General features: G+C 35.1%; 3 protein-coding genes and 1 non-coding gene across 8 annotated transcripts; 2 read left to right on the forward strand and 2 right to left on the reverse strand.

The window, feature by feature from the left end:
• The first annotated feature begins 276 nt into the window (after window positions 1-276).
• LOC132632015 (uncharacterized) lies at window positions 277-5,893 on the forward strand. Its single transcript, XM_060347794.1, has 5 exons — window positions 277-601; window positions 684-736; window positions 887-1,048; window positions 4,957-5,058; window positions 5,575-5,893. Exons 1-5 carry the CDS (start codon window positions 430-432, stop codon window positions 5,707-5,709), a joined length of 624 nt encoding a protein of 207 aa, XP_060203777.1. The 5' UTR covers window positions 277-429; the 3' UTR covers window positions 5,710-5,893.
• Window positions 5,894-6,629: 736 nt separating this feature from the next.
• Window positions 6,630-11,871, reverse strand: LOC132632016 (uncharacterized). Of its 4 annotated transcripts, none has more exons than XM_060347795.1 (5): window positions 11,657-11,868; window positions 11,320-11,361; window positions 9,127-10,821; window positions 8,827-8,883; window positions 6,630-7,239 (listed from the first exon to the last, which is right to left on the reverse strand). In XM_060347795.1, coding segments are annotated over exons 2-5 (2,160 nt in total). In that variant the 5' UTR covers window positions 11,321-11,361; window positions 11,657-11,868; the 3' UTR covers window positions 6,630-6,832. The 4 variants fall into 4 exon arrangements, 3 of the variants coding, with proteins under 3 accessions (XP_060203778.1, XP_060203779.1, XP_060203780.1); XM_060347796.1 differs by lacking the exon at window positions 11,657-11,868 and adding an exon at window positions 11,429-11,647; XR_009579217.1 differs by having other exon boundaries at window positions 7,103-7,239; window positions 8,726-8,883; window positions 11,657-11,871.
• A 52-nt stretch (window positions 11,872-11,923) lies between these two features.
• TRNAM-CAU (transfer RNA methionine (anticodon CAU)) lies at window positions 11,924-11,995 on the reverse strand. Its single transcript has one exon. It is a non-coding gene; the product is annotated as a tRNA-Met (tRNA).
• Window positions 11,996-18,189: 6,194 nt separating this feature from the next.
• On the forward strand, window positions 18,190-21,881 carry LOC132632017 (probable inactive receptor kinase At4g23740). 2 transcript variants are annotated; one of them, XM_060347799.1, is made up of 3 exons: window positions 18,190-18,695; window positions 19,360-20,651; window positions 21,037-21,881. In XM_060347799.1, exons 2-3 carry the CDS (start codon window positions 19,427-19,429, stop codon window positions 21,690-21,692), a joined length of 1,881 nt encoding a protein of 626 aa, XP_060203782.1. In that variant the 5' UTR covers window positions 18,190-18,695; window positions 19,360-19,426; the 3' UTR covers window positions 21,693-21,881. The 2 variants fall into 2 exon arrangements, with proteins under 2 accessions (XP_060203782.1, XP_060203781.1); XM_060347798.1 differs by having other exon boundaries at window positions 18,191-18,709.
• Window positions 21,882-24,622: the final 2,741 nt, after the last annotated feature.

Raw genomic sequence — 24,622 nt, forward strand, 5'->3', positions numbered from 1 at the left:
ACAATGTTATATTAATCATGTTTTAAACATAACATATACTATATATATATATATATATATAATCACTATTCAAAGACAACTATATACACATAGATGCACTATAATCTAAAGTTTTGGGCCCGTGCTGCCGTCTAGTGAATACATAATAATTAGCTATGGTAGTTAATTAAATACATAATATAGCAATATTAGGTAATTAATTTAAAGTGTAGGTATGCCAAAGTAAATTTTCCATAAATTAAAGGCCACCTGAAATAGGGGCATTTGTGGGAATAACCCAGCCCACTTTTGGAGATACGCACAAAGCCCAAACCCGAATCAGCAAGACAGGCGTGCTGTTTACGGAAATCAAACCTTGCCGGATTCAAAGAGATTCATTCCAACTAGCATCTACTTCATTGTCCATCATCTCTTCCAATTTGGATCAGCATGGATTACGATTTCAGGAACAGACCTCCTTACGATACACAATTGCCCATGTACGGCAGACCATCAACTACCGCTCCACAGCCACATCCCATGTACGGTGGACATTATCCTAGGGTTGGTCAACACTCCGGTGGTCGGAACCCTCCTCTTCATCACGCGCCCTCTTCAAACTGTATGTATTTCCTCCATCTTTCATTGATCTGTTTACATGTCAATTTCCAACTAGGGGAATTTTGACTCTCTCACCTTTGCAGCTGGAATTGGCATCAGAGTTGCTATTAAACCCGAATATCGCATTACACCTCCGGTATATCTCTGTTCATCAACTTAATAGACATTTCTAGCTTTTGTATGTTGACTTACTAGGCGTTTGGCCATAGATTTGTAATATTTTTCACTTTAGTTGGAGTGGAAGATGGAGTTGTGTTTGGTCATATTCTTTTTTGGTATCTTGCAGCCTCAATTATCAACACAAGTGGGAGACATTCCACGAAGCACATTCAACTTTGATTTTGACCTTGAGAAAAGGATTTTGGCCGAAGCAGAAAAGGAAACCCAGAACTGGAGCACGCTAGGGCTGGAAAATCTTCCACCTAGAAGGCCAGAACAAACAAACACGGTACTTCCATTTTTTGTGATCTTGTTAACTGCAGTACTATAATCTACTTACACGAGTTTCTCATAGCGTAGCAAGTCCCCTATCTGAATGAAGGTGGAAGGTCACTGTAGGTTGATGGCCAGCGTAACATAAAAATTTCTAAATATGATGAAATCCTCTGAATTCTGATTTTTGTTGGAAGTTGGAACGTCCCAAAAATGCATACGGGAATGATTCTCCAGATTTGCTTCAGGCTTCTATGCATCCTTTAACTTTTCAAGCAATCCATTAAACTGTTACTAATATTCAAAAACAGATGTTCCGCTATTTCCTAGTCTGCTTCACACCAAAAGAGCATCTATTACTTAAAGCAAAACCCCTCTTCTGTAAATTATGATGAGTCAAACAGGCCTCCCAAGTGACAATCCATCCAAAGCAGGCAGCTTTGAGAGGAGCTTTAGACCTCCAGATGATCTTCCCTGGCTAATTAGATGTTCCTTGACCATTCTGCTCTGTTTGTAACAATTACTAACAGAGAACATTTTATCCTTGCCATTCACCCAAATCAATCCTCTGAATTCTGATTTTTGTTGGAAGTTGGAACGTCCCAAAAATGCATACGGGAATGATTCTCCAGATTTGCTTCAGGCTTCTATGCATCCTTTAACTTTTCAAGCAATCCATCAACTTGTTACTAATATTCAAAAACAGATGTTCCACTATTTCCTAGTCTGCTTCACACCAAAATAGCATCTATTACTTAAAGCAAAACCCCTCTTCTGTAAATTATGATGAGTCAAACAGACCTCCCAAGTGACAATCCATCCAAAGCTGGCAGCTTTGAGAGGAGCTTTAGACTTCCAGATGATCTTCCCTGGCTAATTAGATGTTCCTTGACCATTCTGCTTTGTTTGTAACAATTACTAACAGAGAACATTTTATCCTTGCCATTCACCCAAATCAATCCATCCTCCTTATTTTGATCAATTGATATAGAATCCAGCGGTTGAGTCAGAGTAAGTTGACAGAAGCTTCCAATTTCCAATCATTAAGGTTCCTTCTGAATGGAACTCAGAAACACAGCCATCATTAAGAACAAAACACCTGAATATATCTGGAAAACTGCTTCTCAAATCTGTATTCCTGATCCATTTATCTGTCCAAAATTTAATCCTGACTCCATTACCCACCCCTAATTTAGTATACTGTAAAAACCCATCCACATCCCAACAATGCCTCTCCAAACTCCCAGGGCTGCTTTCAATTGTGAAGGATATTGTTTCCAACCATCCTTCTTGCCATAAACAGCATTTATGAGTTTTTTCCAGACTTAATCACCACCTCTATTATATCTCCATAGCATTTAATAATAAGCTCTTAGTTATGTAATTTCAGATTTCTCACTCCCTAACCTCCTTTTTTTTTTTTTTTTTTTTTTTTAAAAACCACTTGCTACTTTGATAAATGAATCTTCCTTGTTATTAGCATTACCATCCTATAAGAACTCATTCCTAATGGAATTCAATTTCTTATCTACTGCTGCAGGCATAGGAAACAACTTGCATTGTATAAGTTGGCATTTCATTCAGCACATTACTAACTAGGATAAGAGGGTGTTTGGCTAGGCTTATAAGTTGGTCAAACTGGCTTATAAGCACCTTTTGGCTTATTTGCACATTTGGTAAACAACCAACATGCTTATAAGCCAAAAGTTGTAAGTTGGTCTCCACAAACTCCTGGATTTTCAGCTTATAAGCACTTCTATTTTGACCAAGATTTTCTATTTTATCCTTAATATTTTCTGTTATTCTCAAAATACCTTTCTCAAAACTAGTCTCTAACTCCCTCTCCGTTCCATATCCGCGTTTCATCCTTTTTCTTGCAAATATACTTCTAAATTTTTAATTTTTTATAAAAATTAATTACAGGTATTTTACTCATTTACCAAGACAACAGTTTATCTACACATTTTTACCAAACGCATCAATTGCTTATTAACAGTTTTAACACTTCTATCCAAACATGTGACTGCTTATTTATAAAATTAGTTTTAGCACTGCTTATCAGCTCAGAGCCCGTTTGGATTAGTTGATTATAAATAGTTGATAAGCTTTCCTGATACCGATGTGATTTCTTCCCATCTGTCTCAGCCTTGGCGGACAGAGTTACTTGGTACTTGTTGCTAGTGGGAGGTCAGGTATTCCGTGGAATTAGTCGAGGTGCGCACAAGTTAGCCTAAACACCATTGTTATAAAAAAAATGATAAGCTTTAAGTGCTGAAAACATTTAAGTGTTGAAACTGATTTATAAATAAGCAGTTACATGTTTGGATAGAAGTGTTGAAACTACTAATAAGCAATTGATGTGTTTGGTAAAAAAGTGATGATAAGCTATTCTTTTGTTAGAATGACTAAAATACCCTTAAAATGTTTGTTAAAAATTATAAATTTAAAAGTATATTCGTTTAAAGAACAGGAGGAGCGACAGATACGAAGTTAAAAGGATGTTAGGAGTTCTGTCTTGGGAAATATACTTTGAGAATTTGAAGAAATATTGAGGATCAAATAGTAAAATACTTGGTCAAAGTGCTTATAGGCTAAAAAGTTGGGATAACCAGCTTATGGCTGATTTTGGTTTACAAGCACTTTGGTATTTACCAAACGCGTAAATAAGCTAAAAAAGTGCTTATAAGCCAGATCGACCACCCTTAATAAGTTTAGCCAAACACCTTTACCTATCAAAAAAAAAAAAAAAGTTTAGCCAAACACCCTTTAAGTCTCCCCCCAAAGGATAGATGTTGTTTCTTCCATGGGGTCAACTTATTAATACATCTATCAATTATTCCTCGCAAAATATTTTTATCTTTTCTCTTCACCCCTAATGGTAATTCCAAATAGACTGGTGGGAACTTGTCAGCTTCACACCGCAATATATTAGCCAAATCCTCAATATAATCTTCAGCATCACATACTACTTTTAGCCAGATTGATTCTCAGCCCAGAAACTGCTTCGAAACTTAACAGAACCCCTCTTAAATACAATAGGTGTTCTCTTTCAGTGTCACAAAACGGTTAAGTATCATCTCATACCGAATATGGGTGAGAACCATTCCTTCCTCTTCGTTCCTGCCAATACATAGGCCCTTGAACCAACCCAAATTCTATGCTTTTCTGAGCATTGGACTTAGGATCTCTATCACCAAAACAAAGAGTTAGGGGGATAAAGGATCATCCTATCTTAATGCCCTTCCAGACTTGAAGAAACCTTGAGGATCACCATTAATCAATATGGGAAATCTGACTCTGGCAATGCAGAATCTCTGTTCATCTATCTCCTAAATTTGTTTGCTTATCTAACAACAAGACCAATATTTCTGTGTTATAACTCAGGGATTACGGTCCAAGTGTTTGTTCTTATAATTCCTTTTCATTGGAACATGTAGACTACTTTGAGTTTTCAAGATGATCGAATCCTTCCTATGGGTGATGGAATATTCTGTTTAAACAACATACTTAATTATACATACTTGGCTAAGAGATTAATATATTTCTCCTTTTCCTTTGTAAGAATTGGTGTGACCAGTATCCTCAAGTTGGATTCTTCATTTTGAATTTTTGGATTCAAATACGGCTTGTTTGTCAAAATATCATGTCTTAAAACATGTCAATTTTATGACATTTTTTTAGGATATTGAATATTAAGTCTATGGATAAAGGTAGTAAGCATCCTTAAACTGCTTAATTTATATGTATGTAAATTAAGCATTGATATCCAAGAGTGCATCATGTGCTTTGTGTACTAACATCAAATGTTTTGCAGTTAAGAAACTCAATGTGATTCTGATCTGTGGTCTTCGGCGGACTAACTTTTGTTGAGATTTGAATGAGTTTTTTCTTACTTGGATATTTTTTTTTCTTGCTTGAATATAGGGATTCACTGGAGATCCTGTTTTGAGCAAATACACAACATCTGGTTTCAATAGAGAGGCTGTGGCCCTAGCAGTTGCAAATTATGGAGATAATCCGATCAAGGCATACAGATCTTTTACATGCTTCTCTTACATTTCTGTCTGCGTGTGGCACTATGAGCATGGTCAAATTAATTTACCTACCAAAATGTCTTTAAATTAATTTTTGTGGAGACATTTCTCCACAAGGATCTCCATTTCTTATGATCCCCTGTCCTTGGTCGAATTTCAAATTTAATTCATTGAGTCGATTTAACTAATTCTTGTAGTGAAACCGGAAAATTAGTAGATTCTTTTTTGAAAATAGAGTTAAATATTTGGAAACTGCATGAAAGTAGGACATGGTGTAACCATCTGCATCATAAAACCGTTTGAGAAATATTTACGGTAATGCTTACAAAAATTGAATTTTAGTTTTTGAAAAGCAGATCACGACATTTTAATTTGCAACTGATTGCGGAATGGTACAGTGAGAAGTGTTGTATAATGACTTGTTCAATAGCATTGACGAGCACTTGTCTATAATAAATGTGACTAGCGTTCTTTAGCTCTTCTAACATTTTGTTCATCAACTTTTCAGGTCAAGGAATTTGCGGAGGGATATACTCTCTTGAAGGAGATGGGATTCTCATCAAATAGTGTTGCAGATGCCTTACTGATGAATGAGAACGATAAAGACAAGGCAGCAGCTCAGTTGCTCGGCAGTTCATCATAATAATATTTATGAGCATGTAATAAGGGTGTCAATACATTATAATGTCATTGTAAATGTATGTTGAGCCATATATGCGTGTATAAGTCCTATTAACTTTAGATAAGTGACGTTTGGCATTAATTTGATAACTACAGGTTGCGATAAGCAAAACTGGCTGTTAGTGATTATTTTTCTTCCATGTCAATTTTGCTTCCTATTCAATTATTATAGCTGTGCTTTGCCAAACACGATACCAGCCACTGCACCCCCGTGTTAATCATATGTAATGCGATGCGAAGGTAGGACCAAATGATTCAACTTCGAAGTCAGTTAACTTCCATATAAGAACAACTGGACAGATTCCAAGGAATTTTGCTATCATTTTACGTTGACATTATTCCTTTGCATGGACAGACTCAAAGGCTAAGTATGTGGGCTTTTCAGAGTGTTTAAGCATGGTCATGATTGTTTCAACTTTTTTTTTTTGCGCAGATTGTCCGTCATTTGGTGGTCTTTAAGTTTTGCCCTTCGCCTAATACCCCGAGATTGTAGGTTCAAATCCCAGTTCAGTAAAAAAAAAATCGCAGGGCAGAATTTGGGCTTTAAGGGTAAAAGTTAAAGACCTCTGATTTGAGGGCCAAAAATTAAAGATCACCCAATCTACCTCTCTATTAAGTAAATAAATAGCAGTTCTTTAATAATATGTATGATTTTGCTAACAGAATTTTGGGTAAATTTTTAGTCGACACAAGCAAACAGTAGTGAATTTTCGCTAGCATTTGGTCTCCCATGTGTTCTGGTTTATACGTCAAGCACCTTCTTGTTGCTATTTAGTCCAAAGGGCTGTCGATTCGACTTCCCGGACTAGCCAAATATTTCGATAGAGGAGAAGCAGTACACCTTTTTCACATACTACTCGATGTATTTACATAAAACATATATAGTCAGCTTCTCCAACTACCCTCACTCTCTATTTCTGTATAGGCGTGACATTTAGATGGCCTATCAGTAAAAGCTACTTGCATCATTTCTACTAGGTATTTACATGGGAAAAAAAGAGCAGTCGAAAGTACCACACAATTCCAAGACACTATACTATGATGACTAAATGCGTGTGTATTTCGGGGGTGGACAGTCAACATGATCACAAACCAAATATGTGGTCACCACCGCCAAATATTGCAGCAGTAAACTGTCTTGTGTTCAAGTCATTCCCATCCAGACCCGAACCAAATCTATCAAGCCACTGACTTGGACTAGCATTTTCTGCCTCTTCTACCCACTCGGATGTCATATCTATGTCATCAAGTTGGAGGGGATCTTCCTCGGTAGGTTTAGAAACCAAATACCGTGCTAGCTTCAGATTATAATTTATGTAAACAAGGTCTGAAAGTGTTTCCTTATCAATCTTATTGCGCTTCTCAGAGTGGATTTGCTGAAATGTGCTCCAATGTCGCTCAAAAGTGAACGTACTGCATACCTGGCTAAGTATTTTGATAGCGACTCTTTGCAATGTAGGAGCAGCATCACCATACTGTTCCCACCAAATACCTACAATGCACTTCTGTTGCATCAGTCCATTGAAAATTAGTAGGCTATGAAGAAAACTAGTTCAAAAAGCATGATCTGTTGGCAGCAGTCATTTTTCTGACAGCTTTAATCTATGAGATGCAAACTAGAGGATAGAAAATTACTCCCTCCATTCCAATATAAATGAATTTCTGACACTTCTTTTATGGTCCAAAATGAATGAATTTTTCAAAAACTAAAGATATAGTAATTAACTTTTTCCAAAATTACCCTTCTCTTTAATGAATTTTTAAACTATTCTATATTTTCCAACATTGACTATCACTAGTTTTAAGAAAAGTTTGGAAGAAGCAAAAGGGTAATATTGACAAATTACCCTTTGATTAATATCTTTAACTTTCTTTAAGAGGTGTGCCACACCCTAAAAATTCATTTATATTGAAATGGAGGGAGTATAACAGAACAGTCAAGAGCCATTTAAGACATGCCGGAGAATGTCCATGCAATTGATGCATTCCAGAGGAGACTCAAGGTTAGAGATCAACTAGATATGATTTCAATTTTTAATCATTGTTTTAAGCCAGTATCTTACCAAAGCCTGAATGTTTAGCCTTGCAGGAAGTGATATTTATATATTCCAAGGCAAAATTGCTGTGCAATTAAGTCTCCTCTCTTTTTTTTTTTTTTTTTAATAAGCAAGAAACAAGAACCCAAGTACATCTCCTTTTATCAACTTATGGTTTCAACAAATATCGGTAGCAATGGCTTAGTTCTTGCTATCAATTTTTTTTTTAACTGAGAAATACACAAGTACCAGTGGCAGAAGGTTCAAAACTTGGTGGAAAATGGGCCCGCCAGTCTACCTTTCTCCACTAAATACCAGGCTTTCGTATGTAACAGGGTTCGAACACTCAACTTCTATCAGTACTCTAACTCTAAAGCCTAGAACCTTCAGGAAAAAAGACTTAAAATCTAGTCTAGGATTTTCAAACACTCAAAAAATTTCTAGAGGAACTAATTAAAAATGGAATCTTTAACAAGTTCTGATGATCATAATATTACTGGGGAACTATCATTGGTTACCCTAAAAAAGATGATGTACATGTTTTCTTTTTGTTATTTTATCATCTTAATGGGACTTCAGGGTGTCCAGCCTTATATGCCTCTCAGACTAGTTATGAGACAACTCGGTCGACACCGGTCTATACCCCCAGTCAAGGACATGCGGGGATTTATGTAAGAGTTCCGCCCTGACATCCCTCTTAGGAGCTCCAAAATCCTTAAAGTTTGGGGCAGATGTTTGCATTCAGGTTGCCACAACATGGCAGCCGACCATGACAGAGGTAAAGTGGAACGCTGGTACTTAACATGGTTTCATAATCAACCCCCTTAGAGTCATGCCCGAAGGATCCGTGAAGGGGTTCATAGACCAGGAAGCCGGAGTGGAGATGAGAATTAAGCAAGCACGGTTAGATGTGAAGAGAGATCATCAGTTTACTGTTCAGACCTGGAGCATGCTAGGGAAAGAATAGAAGAACAACAAGCATAATTTGCAGAGGAAGAGCCCAATCAGCCCATATAAAAGCTACGCTCTGAGGACAACTTAACTTGTCCACAGTCCAGGAAGTATAGGTAGCAGAGCTCGCCGCATCTCGTCATGAACAACTGCAAGAACATAACCATTGATTCAGGTAGTTCTTGACGCGAAGAGGAACCGGTGGATGCGTGAGAGGGGTGTGACACCAGGAATATAAACATGACCTATGATATCTTCAATTTAGAAGAAGATGCTAGTCAACCTTCCTACTATCTCAAGGAGAAGAAAGAGGAATGAACAGATAAGATTTTTCTTAGGATTGCTTCAATTTAACTTTGTAGAATGCACAAAATGTAAAGCTTCAAGCGTACCTGGAGGAACAGTATCAATGGCTTCCTTCGCTAGATTACAACCAAACATTCCGGATGCCCTTGTATATAAAAGGATTTGAGTGGTGATATCTCGCCTCAGTTCGGGAGTTGGTAGCAGCTTCTCCAGCACTCTGAAAAAATCTTCTTTTATAGACCCTAGAAACTTGACTTCTGTGTTGTATTGGATGCCAGGATTCAAAAAGGCAGCTGCTGAATGCAGAGGAGAGTGGAGGTTGTTCTGCCATTTCTTATCCACTATATCTAAAAATGTCTTGCACTTTATTTCATCCATAATATAGTATGTCCTTATTGACTCTTTTGCTCTGGTCAGTAGTTCATATATAAAGCCCACAGCTGTCTTTCCTCCAGATACCTCTCTCATAACTTTGAGAAAGGGTTCAGACACAGCAACACACTCTTCAGCTGTCCTCCAAAAGTCATTGTCATCCAGAATTCCAATACAATTAACACTTTGCTGTTTATTTGTACAAGCAGAATGTTCACCAAACTCTGGACTACTAAACATAAGTTTCAATCTTGACCTATGTTTCAATAGACATTGCAAGGAGAGAAAGTGTGATACAGACTTCGTAATACCAGTCTTGATGATCTCTTGTCCTCCAGTGAAATTTTTCACGAGTTGAAGCAATGAGGAATTATTGTATATAAACTTCGAGACTGATTGTGCCTGTAAAATGCATCTATTTACCCAATCTAGTCTTGAAAACTCATCCAAAATTGCATTTAAACACTGTGAAGCACAAGGGGACACAAAAACACTCCCATAGTTCTGCAAAATATGGTTCACTATACCACTGCAGTGAAGTGTATTATCCACAATTACCTGTACAACATTTTCTGGGCCAAAATCTTGAATGACTGAATCAAACAACTCAGATAGGCATTTCAGATTCTTAAAATACGAAGACGCATCTACAGATTTGTAGAAAAAAGTCCTGGAGGGTGACGAAACCAAGAAGTTGATCAAAGCTTTCATTTTGTTGTCCGTCCATGTTTCTGCAATTAAAGTGCAACCTGTCATAGCCCACTCTTTCTCAACATCTTTTGACTGTAAACTTACTTCAGACTTGATCCTCTCCAACCATGTTGATTTCAGAGTTTCAGGAGAAGGACCTATAAACCCACTACCACACTTCCCTACTGCCTCAATCATTTGATGGTAAGAGGAAGATCTTGCTACACCAAAGTCAATTTTGTTCTCGAAAAAGAACAAAGCAATACTTCTCTCTGCATTTTCTTGGTTATTTCCAGGTGAAGAGATAGCCTGCCCAATGGGTGGAAAAATTCTTGCAATTGGAGTTGTTGGTTCCCCCAGACCCCACTTGTGGGATTGCACTGGGTATGTTGTTGTTGTTGATGGAGTTATTGGTTCCACAGACAAAAGCGGTTTTTCCAAAGAAATGTTGACAAGAGATTTTGCCTCAACGAACTTATGCTTTTTAGTACTAGGAGTTTCCTTTGTCTCTTCCTTTGATGCTATTATTGCCCTTACCCTGTCAGTAACATCATCCCTGACCTTAGTACATGGATTCACACCTTTACTGGGAAGTCTGGATAAGTGATGCTTTAACCTACTAATGCCACCATTCAGAATTCTGAGACAGAATTTACATCTCACTTTATTCCCGTCTAACTTCTCCGCATATTCCCAACAGACGTCTTTTTCTCGAACCACTGCCAGTAAGATATCTGTTAGAAGATTCTCCTCTTCCCTTTTTTTTTGTTTTCAGATTTCATCATACTACTAATCATTTTTATTAATGAGTTTATCTGCAGTTTGTATTCATCTTCATTACCTTCCCAAGTCGGAAAAAAGAAGAGAAGACAGACCTATATAAGGCTCTAGCTTCGTTACGGCTAGATATCTACACACTTTTGATTCTACGTTATCTCAGGTAACAACATTATAACAAAAAAGGATAACTTGCAATTGGCTAAATTCTGTGTTCCACGTATTATTGCATTACTTTCAGGAATGCATGAAATAGCTTGATGCTATAACTATGTCTTAAACCAATGGAAAATAAGTCCTAACTGAGTATTTTGACTTTTATTTAGGGAAGACAAGTTAACTGGAGTAGTTACTTTGCAAGCTAAGATCTGAGTTAATTAAACTATCATTTCATAGATAAGATAAATTGAATTAACAAAGGCATAGTTCAGTGTACTTACTAATTATGGAGGCGCTTCACAGTGGACTGGAGCTATACAAACCTAAGCAATAACAGCATTTCAGTAAAAATCAAAACAGCAAAGTAAACTGAAATTACTGGATAATCACCATTAAAACTTCATCTGGTAGTTCAATTTCCAAGTAAATGATGAATTCATTATTTGCAGTCACCATAGAAACTGAGTTCGCAATATTCAACTCTAAAATTTCAAATTCCAGCTGAAAGTTCGTCGGAAATGAGAAATTAAGAGAGTGTTGATTTTTACCATTTTTGAAATATTGAAACGGAAATTGAAAGGAGGGAAAAGAGACGAGAAATAAGAAAGAAAAACTCACATGAACAAGTGGAGAGACGAATTATCAATAGAGAGATAACGGCGGAAGCTGCAGATCTGTTTGATTTATCGCGATATTTTGTCGCCTTTCAGAGGCTAGGGTTTAGTTCGTATCGGTTCTTCATTTATTTCTTCTCGTTGTAATATCTCATCAATTGAAGTTTTCTCATTTTTAAAATTTGGAGTACGAAGTGACGTCGTAAGGCAGAGAGAAATTTCATGGAAGAAAAATTGACAAAAAAATATGTAACCGCCGGAAGCCAACTCATATCAGAGCCAGGTTTCGATCCTGGGACCTGTGGGTTATGGGCCCACCACGCTTCCGCTGCGCCACTCTGATCTGTTGCAACACTAATATGATATAATAGATAAAGTAATCTAAGTTAGCCCTATTCATTTTTTTTTGTTTCACATTAAAAGTAATAGATACTATGATTTGAGCTAAAAGCAAAGGGTTATTCTTTTTATTTCCTAGGGGGTTGTTTGGTTGTGGAACAAGTTATTCCGAAATTATAATATGAAGATTAAGAGCCTGTTTGGATGGGCTTACAGCTTATAAGCTAAAAAAAATAAGTTGGATAGTCTAACTTATTTTTTTTTTGGCTTATAAGTTATTTTCAGCTTATAAGCTGCTTTAGATAAGCTAAGTCAAATGAGCCTAATTATTTCTTTTGAGCTTATTTTAAGCATAAAATGACTTTAAGCTGGCCAGCCAAACACTCAAAAAAACTGAAAACAGCTTATAAGCAACTTATAAGTCAATCCAAACGGGCTCTAAATAATGACTAATTTTTTTAGTACATATAGTATTATATTTTATGCTAGATAAGTTGGGATAAACCTTTATTTCTAATTTTAATCTTAGATCTTTTAAATGACTTTGAGAAGGACACTCTGGTTATTTTGATGTTTTATCTTAAGATTAGTAATTCCGGAATTGTTATCCCGCATTGAAGGTTGGCATAAATATAATACCACAATTATGGTCAAATGAATCCCAAATTGCTAATTCCGGAACAAAAATTTCAATCAAATGCGAGATAAAATAATTCTACGTTGTATCTCGGAATTTTTAACACTTATCTCACAAACCAAACGACCCCTACAAATGTGAGTGGAAGAGAACAAGACGTTTGAGCACTGGGTGCAGACTTCTGACTCGTACAAATGTAATTAAATATGTTCAAAAATAACAAAATTACTAAAATTCTTGAGAGTACTATCTTTAAAAAGAAAAAAATTGATGACCAGCATGTATTAATAATTTATGTACATTGAGTAATGAAACAAAATTATTGGGCTTAATACCTAGATGGACCCTTAAACTTAGCATGTTTTGTAAGATAGACATATAAACTTATAAGGTGACCAGATAGACACTTAAACTTACTCAAAGTGTATTTTTCAAGTTTTTCAGTTATTTTGAAAACAAAAACTATATTTTTCAAACACTCACAATTTTCATGGCCAAACAAGCCCTAAATATATCACAAAATATTTTTTTTAAAATGCAAAAATAAGGCAAACGCATATACATGAGACTATAAATGTGCACTTAAACCAATAAATACTCGCTAATCGCAATTTTGCAGCTTTCAATTAACTCGGATTTTTTTTTTACACTTGAATAATTAAAAAACAATAACTTTAACCAATAAAAATCCTTAAAAAAGGAAATTTCAAATTAAGAAATTTCTAAGTTCAGTATTTCAAGTGTAAAAGAAATTTCAAATTAAGAAAATTGTAAAGCCGAGAAGAAAATCCTTAAAAAAAAGAAATTTCTTAATTTGAAATTTCTTTTTTTAAGGATTTTTATTGGTTAAAGTTATTGTTTTTTAATTATTCAAGTGTAAAAAAAAAAACCGAGTTAATTGAAAGCTGCAAAATTGCGATTAGCGAGTATTTATTGGTTTAAGTGCACATTTATAGTCTCATGTATATGCGTTTGCCTTATTTTTGCATTTTAAAAAAAATATTTTGTGATATATTTAGGGCTTGTTTGGCCATGAAAATTGTGAGTGTTTGAAAAATATAGTTTTTGTTTTCAAAACAACTGAAAAACTTGAAAAATACACTTTGAGTAAGTTTAAGTGTCTATCTGGTCACCTTATAAGTTTATATGCCTATCTTATAAAACATGCCAAGTTTAAGGGTCCATCTGGGTATTAAGCCAAATTATTAGTAAGTGAACAGAGTGGAGTAGGTGGAACTGCAACTAATCAAGAAGCATAGATATATATATATTGTTACTAGCTACCTAGCGGCCGGTTTGAATGAAAGATGCGGACAGTTGTATACGTATTTGAAGACTGAAGCATGCAGGAACCACCATTTCACTATCTTTATTTATAGTAGTAATTGAAATAAGGCAACGAATATGAAGAACATTAAACTAAACAATAACACTATAACACGACCACATATGTTGTCCTTCGTGAATTATTAGCTGTCACATGTACGTATGCGATGCCTGACCACTATCTTATAAAATGAATTTTATTAATAGAAATAGCACTAATGTCATCAGCTTGATTAACCATAGAAAAAGCCTAGCCGACAAAAGAAAATGATCAGTTGTTCTGACACGATTCATTAAGCAATAAGTTAGCAGTGGGATTTTATGACAATATTTGCGCGTGCAAATTTTCATTTCGCTAAGGAGCAAACTCTAGCTTGTTTAGAGTACGCTGCATTATTATTACTTTTCCAAAAAATAAATACGGATTTATAAACTTCGTAGTTGTCTTAAATTTTTATGGAATATGAACAAATTATTTAGACTAAAATAATTTTAAAAGATTTGAATTCAACACTCATAACTCATAAGCTTCAAACTAAAGAGGTCATGACAAAGCTGCATCTATTCATGTCCCTTTTTTTTTTCCTTCCTTTTGCTGAATTGAGTTTCTCCTTGTTTTACTGTTGTAGTAATTAATCTTTAGCTTCAATCGTCATGGTCGGCATACTTTAGTAGGTAACACGGGCTACGTAACAATACTGACCTTTGTTACTTAATAAGTATTGGAATTCTTTTGTTCTAAAGCTAGCTATTTGATGTTTTTGAGTTTTTGAATCAAATACTATATTAGAGGGGAAAAAATCAGTTTCTTAGAGAATTGAAAACACATATTTAGAGTAATTCTTCACTGAAAACTTTTCGTCTTTCAATGGTGTACTTGAAAACAGAATTTCATTTTTTCACATGTTTTAAAAACAAGCTATACTTAAAGTAACCTCTACAATTATACTTCCGTTTACGAGTTTTGAGTTAACAAATAACTATGACCTAATGGTATAAAAAGATTAATATATATTTATAACTTAAATTATTTATCTATTAACCACCACGAAAGTAATTTTATACCAATAGTTAGATTATTAAAGCCAACATGTAAATGTTTACACTTGAATAGGCGTCCTGGCAAAACAAAATATTGTCAATTGCTATGTACTATTACGTGATTTCGTCTTCAGACATTGATAATTGTCATACATCTTTGTTTGGGGACCAATTACCAATTTAATTTCAATTTCTTTTCTTTTAGTAAGTGTCAAACCAGCAGAAAGGTGCAACATAAAATAAGCCAAAATGTATTTTTTAAAGTTTTATTTCCATCATCGCGGTACATAAAAGACAAAGGGAAACGAGCGTGATAATTAACAACAAAAAGTCAATTTATTTTCTATTTGCCACCATCCTATGTACATGTCACATATTGTCTGTGGGACTTGCCTAATTGTCAAAGTTAGGCCAACGAATACAGAAGATGAATCTTGTTAACATACATTTTGACTTCACACTAATTTAGGGAAGGATAAAATGCACTTAAATTGTTGTCAAGTAGAGAAAAAATACTTATGAACAATTTAAAATAGTGTCAAACCAACTAATACATTTCAACTTAATATAACAGAAGGAAGTAATAACATGCTATTCTTTTAAGGCACAAAGGAGTAGTTTGGACATGATGAAATATAAAACATTTCGAACCTACATGACGTGGCTGAGTTGGTTTGAGGGGAGGCCTCCCTAAGGGAGGTCGCAGGTTCGAACCCCCCCTAATGCCTTCTTAGTCGAGCCTGTCGCACAGGGCTTGCCTAGTGCGGTTTACATTTCCTGTGCGGTTTGCAGGCTATTCCACAGTGGGGGTTTTACTCAGTGCGCACCCGAAGGGTAGCGGCTGCGGGTTTTCCTGGAGTTTCCTAAAAAAAGGATAAAACTTGAGTAAAATTAAGTGAAGGTATGTTATGTTAAAGAATCAACTATTTAATTATGATTAGTGGCAAAATGTCACGGCCACCCTAGGGCGGAGCTACCCTTGCTCGAGGGGCAGGGGCGGACCCACCTTGAAGATTGGGGGGACACGTGCCCCCCGTAACTTCGGAAAAACCCTTATACACATATATCTGTATACCTTGAAAAACTATCATATATTTTAAAAGGACCCATCAATTATAATTGCTAAAGTAGTTCAGTTGGTAGGAGTGCCCCTTCGTTGATGCTCACTGGTCGTGACCCGAGTTTGAATCTTGGCTCCTACAATTATTATTTTTTAAAATTTGTGTAGTAAACTGCTGTACAAACCTGCATTTAATGCATATTTTTAATTCTTTTTTTATCTTTTTATTATTTAGTCCCCCTCCCATTTTACTTTTTTATTAAAACCCTCCCCCCAAAAGCCCCAAATTCCAAAAGATCTTTTCCCACTTCCCACTCATCTTTTCCCAACGTAATAAGCAAAAAGAAACTCCTTTGGCTCTCTCCATTCTCAAGCTCTTCTTTCGTTATCAAGTTTTCTCACTAATCACTAAGTTAGGAACGTCACCCATAGTCAAATTTATTGTCGATATTCATTAATTTCTCCGGCAATCGAATTCGAGCCAACGATCAGACTTCTCTTGCGGTAAAGTTTTCCCCTCTTTTTTAGTGATTAATATAGATTACTTATTATATAAGCATATAATAGTATTTAATTAATAGGGATTGAGGGATACATAACTTTATAGATTTAATTAAATTAAAATTGTATTATCTTATACTAAGCCCTAAAATCTTTTCATATTCTTAAATTTGGGATTTTGTACAATCAACTTAAGGTCTTGAAAAGTTAAGTTTGTTTTTATTTTCCAAATGAAAACGCGTCGAGTTCAAGTATGAGTTGATGATTTACTTTTGTTAAATTAGTACCAAATTAATTATATATGATAATATTGAAGTTTGTACTTTGTTATTGTAATCAATAAGTTTTTTAAGAGTCGCACGCCTAACTTTGTCGCTAGTAATTGGCGTACTAACGATAATGGTGCCCCCGTTGCGCTCAAATCCGAGGTCTGCCTCTGTCGAGGGGTGTCAAGCAACAAAAATTACGTTGTATAAATTGGTAAAATTTTGGTTTTATAGTTATGTATACTAGTATTGATACCCTTTATCACAAGCTGGCTTAGTGCAATGGTTAAGGGGTTGCAAAACTTCCCTAACATTGTGTGTTTAAACCGGTAGCAACTTATTCATATTTTTTTGACACCCCTTAATATATATCCTGACTTCGCCATAATTTTAATTTCTTTCTTGGTAGTCGTCCATCTCACACACCTTTACACCTTGTGTTGTTTGACCCAACTCCCATGCATGCTATATATATATATATATATTAGAGACCTGCAGCTACACGTTAGTTTGGTAAGGACTTTACTAGCGTAGCGTATAGACGGTTGCATCCATATACAGTACTTTTTTTGGTTGCTTGTTTGATTTTCTGAAAATGTAAAACTTTACGCTACTTTTCTTTTCGAAATAAAATGTGAGATTATTTTACTTTACATATAGTTAGTTAAAATTTACTATTTTGGTATAAGTAATTATAAGATTGCTTATACCACAATTTCGATACTCTGTATTTTTATACCACGGTTCATGTAAGATAACAATCTCAGGACTAGTTATTTTGGGAAAAACCAATCAAATGACAAAAATATATTAAAAAATAAGTTTATTTAATCTTAGTATAAAATCGAACACTTATTAATATCATATTACATATACACTACTCCCTCCATCCCAAAAAGATTGTCTGACTTTCCTTATTAGTTTGTCCAAAAAATATTGGCACATTTTCATATTTAGAAACAATTTACCTTTATGAGATGATTTACAGTCATACAAATATTTAAGGCTTATTTTGGACCACACATTTCAAAATCCGTCCTTTATTTCTTTAACACCGTGTCAAGTCAAATTAAGATAATCTTTTTGAGATGGAGAGAGTATATTTTATTCTTACTCCAATGAATCAAATATTTTTTAGTAAAAAGTAATTATTCACTATATAATTTCATTTTGTTTAATTCACATACACTATCATCCGGCCCATTATAATAACTCGTTCCCAAATTAAACGAGTCACACTATCACAGGGCGCACTCCACTAGTTTTACCAAATAAAGCTGCACCCAATTAGATTTTACTAACATGGGGACGTGATTAAGAGAGGTTAGTTTCCTTTCCTTTCCCTTCCCTTCCCTTTCATCTTTTGTGTATGTAATAGTAATCTGTGTTTCTTTATTGAGCAGCTTCAAATTAGCGGAAATGATGGATAATGCTGTTCTGGTGCTCCCTGCCCTACTGGCACCACGTGCACCCTCTCCACGTAGTAGACTAGTAGTAGTTCCGCTTTTGTCTCCACGTGATTTTCCCTCTCTTTTCGCTTCTTGGCTAACCAAATACATTCTACTAAATATAATGTCCCCCCCCCATTTCTTTATTTCTTTGCTTTCTTCTTCAAATTAACTGCCTTTCAATCATTTATTGCTTCACCCACTCCCCTCATTTAATCATTGTCTCTCACCCCTAGCTACTACTTAATTCTACATTTACTTCCATCTACGTTCCCGTTCATCTACTCCTTCTTTTCCGTTTACTCTACCAGCTGTTTGATTCTTTTTTTCCTCAGTAAGATAGCTGCTATATTATACAGTTTCTGATATTTTGTGGGGTTTTCTTGCTGGAGAGGAATCACTCTATCCCATTTTTGGCCATCTGGGTATTGCTATTCAGGTTCATTACAATGTTGTTTTGTTATTGCCGATAGTTCAAATTCTGCATTCTTAGCTTTAAGATCAAGACAAGTATTGAAAATTCAATCTTTTAGGTGAAGAACATGAAATGCCTGTTAGTTCCTTTTATTTTATTTTTTTCGTTCATTTTCTGGCAGCCCAAATAGAAAAAAAGTTGAAGATGGATCATTTGTCAGTAAATGACGGAAGAAATTGTACCAAATTCTTGTTTTACTTTGCATTCTTAGCTTTAAGATCAAGACAAGTATTGAAAATTCAATCTTTTAGGTGAAGAACATGAAATGCCTGCTAGTTCCTTTTATTTTATTTTTTTCGTTCATTTTCTGGCAGCCCAAATAGAAAAAAAGTTGAAGATGGATCATTTGTCAGTAAATGACGGAAGAAATTGTACCAAATTCTTGTTTTACTTTAGCTACTATTCTGTATATTGAAACCTAACTTTTACTTAGTTTGCTTGGTTGACCAAAAAACAAAAAGGTCTTCTGATAGTCTAAGTAACTTAAGTTACCTTATAAATAGTATATTTATGGCTAAGAAACGGTTCTCTTAATTTATATGGCAATTATTTTTACTGAATAATGAATATCATGCCGTTTCAACCTCTGATTCCATTTCTTGAAATTCTTGTAGATGATGAAGGTGGCTGTTATTACTAGTAATTGATGCCTTTGTAGTTTAGCTCAGTGGAAGAAAAAGGATGGGCACAAAGTTCCTATTTTTGTCAGTTTTATTCTGGTCAGCTCTGTTTTGGATTGCAAACAGTGAACCATACGAAGACAGACAAGCACTTCTTGATTTTCTTGATAATGTTAACCACTCGCGCTATCTGAATTGGGATTACAGAACTTCTGCTTGCAGTTCTTGGACTGGAGTTACTTGTAATCATGACCAATCAAGAATTATAGCAATCAGGTTGCCTGGAGTTGGATTTCGTGGTTCGATTCCTGTAAACACTCTTAGCCGTTTGTCTGCTCTTCAGATCTTGAGTTTAAGGTCTAATAGTCTTAGTGGTTCTATCCCTTCTGATTTTGCAAACCTTGGAAATCTTACTTCTGTCTATCTTCAATTCAATAACTTTAATGGTCCATTGCCTGCTGATTTTTCTGCTTGGAGAAGCCTTTCGGTTTTGAATTTGTCGAATAATGATTTTAGTGGGAGTATACCTTCTTCGATTGCAAACTTGACTCATTTGACCGCTCTGGTTCTTGCTAATAACTCACTCTCTGGCAGTATTCCTGATATCAATCTCCCTAGTTTGCAAGTATTAGATCTATCCAACAATAACTTCACTGGAAGTGTCCCCAATTCTCTTCAAAGATTTCCTGGTTCAGCTTTTGCTGGTAACCCGATTTCTCCTGCTAATTTTTCGCCTTCATTTCCTCCAGTTCCTCCTCCAAGTGTCCCATCAAAAAAGAAATCATTTAAACTACATGAACCTGCAATTCTTGGGATCGTAATTGGAGGATGTGTTTTAGGTTTCTTGGTAATAGCTGCAGTGCTTATTACGCGCTATTCCAAGAAAGAGGGTAAAAATGGAGACACAGAGAAATCATTCAAGAAAGAAGCAACAGTTAGTAGGAAGGGAGCTTCCAGCAGTCAGCATGGAGAAGGGAATCTTGCATTCTTTGAGGGTTGTAATCTTGCATTTGACCTTGAAGATCTGTTGAGAGCTTCAGCGGAAGTGCTTGGAAAGGGAACATTTGGCACTACGTATAAGGCAGCTTTGGAAGATTCTACTACAGTTGTGGTGAAGAGGTTGAAGGAGAGTGTCGGAAGAAAAGATTTTGAGCAGCAGATGCAGGTTGTTGGCAATATCAGGCACGAGAACGTGGCTCCACTGAGGGCATACTATTATTCCAAGGATGAGAAGCTCATGGTGTACGATTTCTACAGCCAAGGAAGTGCATCTTTGATGCTGCATGGTATGTTAAGCACCCAACTTCTACTACTCTTGCTTTTCAATTTTTGAATCAATCACTATAGGACAAGATATACTGCATGATAGTTTTTTTCAATCATCAATAGTTTATAGGATAGTAGAAACTTGTCAAGGTCATAATTCTGAATGCCACTTCTACGACATGTTTAAGTGCAACTTTGGTCATTAATTTGTCAAAATTCGACAATATTATGTTCCTCAAGAGGTTTTCACTATTGGTTCTATGACAAAGATATCAGTGAAATAAAACCCCGAGGAGAATTTTGCTTTGGCGTTATAGTCGATTCTCATTTGGTTAGGTGGATAGTGTCTTAAATGCCCCTTCAAGTATTCCTCTCAGTATATTCTGATGCACTTTCTAATTGCAGCAAAGAGGTCTGCTGATCGTATTCCTCTTGACTGGGAAACCCGACTACGAATTGCCATTGGTGCAGCTAGAGGCATTGCTCATATACACGGATACTCTGGAGGAAAACTTGTCCATGGGAACATAAAATCCTCAAACATATTCCTCAACTCCCAAGGGTTCGGTTGTATATCTGATCTTGGCTTGGCAACTATAATGAGTCCAATTGTACCACCAGTCATGCGAGCGGCAGGTTATCAACCTCCAGAAGTTACAGATTCAAGAAAAGTGTCTCAATCCACTGATGTCTACAGCTTTGGCGTCCTATTGCTTGAACTTCTCACTGGAAAGTCACCTATACATGCCACAGGTACTAATGAGGTTGTCCATTTAGTCAGATGGGTCCATTCTGTCGTTCGTGAGGAGTGGACTGCTGAAGTATTCGATGTGGAGCTTTTGAGGTATCCTAATATAGAAGAAGAAATGGTAGAGATGTTACAAATAGGTTTGACTTGTGTATCCAGAATGCCGGAGCAGAGACCAAAAATGGCTGAAGTAGTAAAGATGGTAGAGGGTATTAGGAGAGTGAATACAGGTACTCGGCCATCCACTGAAGCTTCTACACCGAACCTGACACCACCGATGACTGAAATAGGGTCGTCTTCTGTTACACACTGATATTTCAGAGTTCTTTAGAAATTAGTTACTGTTCTGTATCCTCAATTGTTTCATTGTTACGAGTTTAAAGACATAGCTGGTAATTCTTTGAGCATTTTGCATCTTAGACTTCCCTTTTTGAGCTTCTGCTAAGTTTTTCAGTGAGCAAATTGAATAGTGATGCTGAATATTAGTCTCTCTACTTCTTCTCCTATTAAGCTTGTTTTCAGAAAGTATGCAAGTCTGTTTGATTTAGATTATTTCTGATAACTGACTCAATCACTTCGTCTAGTCTGGCTAATACAAGAAAATTACCAGTAATTTTTATGCTAATACCAAAGTGTTTGTCCTTAAAACGCATTGATTATTTTAATCAATTATCATACGGTCACTTATTTAAACATGCGGTGATAATTTTGATAATACTAACCAAGCAGGAAAAAGCAGCAAGTACCCATGAATTGTAATAGAATGAATTTGCACATGGTAGGCCAGACCTTAAATTGTTGGAGAAGGTGCAGAAGCTTCGAATAACTTGTGCCTTCCAAATTAAGCGAGCATGTATTATTTTTCAAGATTTTGGGATACTCATATCAGCGACAAAAGAATCTCTTAATATCGGGAAAATCGCAATATTACAAAGAACCGTTGGAGTAAAAAAGAAAAAGAAGGAGAAAGCTAAAAACAAGTTTAGGACCAAGCAACAAAAGCTAGATTAATGTATATGGAGGAATAACTTGAGCAACGAAACCAGCTTAACTTGATGAAAGATAGTAGTACATTCTAATAGATCTTGTTCCTTGTATTATTTTTTTTTCATAATTGTTGTGTCCGGACCAACTTATGCATTCTTCGACTAATTCTATAAAATATCTGCTAACTCTTACTAGTAAAGATAATAACTCTTTCTATCAAGGTTTGGACAAATATTCGTTATTATTTTTGTCATTTGACAAGTTGAAATCAATCACTTTCATACGTGAAATGGTGTAGATACGCTTGACAGGTCAAGCTATCATGCCAAAACAGAGACCACACTGTAGGGGGCCGTTTGGTGGGTGTTGTAAGGAGGTATAATCTCCCCATAAGATCTTGGATCACTAGTAGTACAATATTTGGCCCCTACCACCGCTTTCTCATAAATAAATACTCCCTTTGTCCTATTTTATGCTAAACTGTTTATTTTACCCTTAGGGGTGGTTTGGTAATTGGTTAGAGTTATGCAGGTATTAGTAATACATGGATTAGTTATGTGAGAATTTATGTATTATTTTATGCAGGTATTAGACTATTAGTTATGCAGGATTAGTTATTCACATATTAGTTATTCATGTATTAACTATTGCACCTTTTGCCCTGCATAAAATAATACATAGATTCTCTCATAACTTATACATGTATTAGTTATGTGGGTTTCTAGATTGCAAACCAAACAATTTACTACTTTTATACATGAATAACTCACCTCATAACTAGCTATCAAACACAGTATTACTTATGCAGGATTTTAATACATGAATAACTTAGACCTGACCAGCTACCAAATGAATTGATTTTTATAATCACAAAAATGTTTGTTTTATTTTAGATTACAAGTTTCAAAAGTTATTTTTCTCTTAAACTTCATACCCAATCAAATACCATCACATAAAGTGAAACAGAGAGGTACGTGTATAAGTGAAAATCTATGTAGTATTATTTAAGCAGGATGGATTGTGGAATATTAATACAAATATCAACGATAAACTAATTAAAAACACTAGAATGACAAAACTAAGCCTCAAAATAGCGCAAACTTTTACTTTGTTTAAAAAGTACAAATATTATTTCAAATTATACGCTCTATACTGACTATTAATATATCAAACTAAACATCTAACCAAAAATAATTCTTACATTACAATTTTTGCTTCACATAGGAAGCATAGGTAGTACAAGTATTAGTACTCTTTAGAAGAGCCAGTTTATGGCACTTTCGTCGTCCGTTTTTTTATATTAAATTGTAGGTTCCACTTATGTTTAATTCCCCGCTCATATATTGTAGGCCCCACTCATATTTAATTCCCCACTCATATATATTAAACAAAACAACTATTATTAAACAAAACAACTAATATAAAAAAAAAATGTGGGCCACATAATTTTAAGGTGTATATATATCCGTTCCAATTTTTTTTTTCAAAAAAAGTTATGAGCCCCACATATATTAAACAATAATTAATATTAAAAAAATAGTACAAATTAATAATATTAAAAAAAAATTGCCTCCAAATTAAAAAATCAAACAATATTTATGTAATTTTCAAAGTATCTCATTAAGTCAATAATGATAGATTCATTGCCACGTGCGTTTTCGTAGCAAACAATAATATACGGAGCATAAACTATAATGTTATATTAATCGTGTTTTGAATATAGTATCCCATGTGTGTGTATATATATATATATTATATGCATAAAAATAATGCAAACTAATAATGTTCAAAAGGGTGGGCTCCATACTAAACAACATAGCAATATAAAAAAGGAAAAACTACGTATATATACATGTTAAGGAGAAATATTTACGAAACGTAACGATAATTTTCCTTATTTACAAAACATAACGATATATTACGAAACATGACATATATATTTTAAAAAAAAAAAAATTCTCAAAGGCTTAAAAAATTACCTCAAATTTCTGTGTATGAAAGTTGTATGAGAAATGTATGAAATATGTATGTGTGGGCGAAATTTTTAATATAATTTTCATATACAAAATTTTGAGCGAAAACTTTAAGCCTTGAATATTGTATGAAAATTGTTACAATGTTATTGTAGTTATATTAATTTTCCAGAAACCTAATATGAACTTTTATATACAAAAAATGTCAATGAAATTCTAAGTCTTGAGGGAGATATACACATTTCATACTATTGTCATGCATAAAATTTTGAGCGTAATGTTT

This window comes from Lycium barbarum, chromosome 3 (assembly GCF_019175385.1).
Source record: "Lycium barbarum isolate Lr01 chromosome 3, ASM1917538v2, whole genome shotgun sequence".
NCBI classification, from domain to species: domain Eukaryota; kingdom Viridiplantae; phylum Streptophyta; class Magnoliopsida; order Solanales; family Solanaceae; genus Lycium; species Lycium barbarum.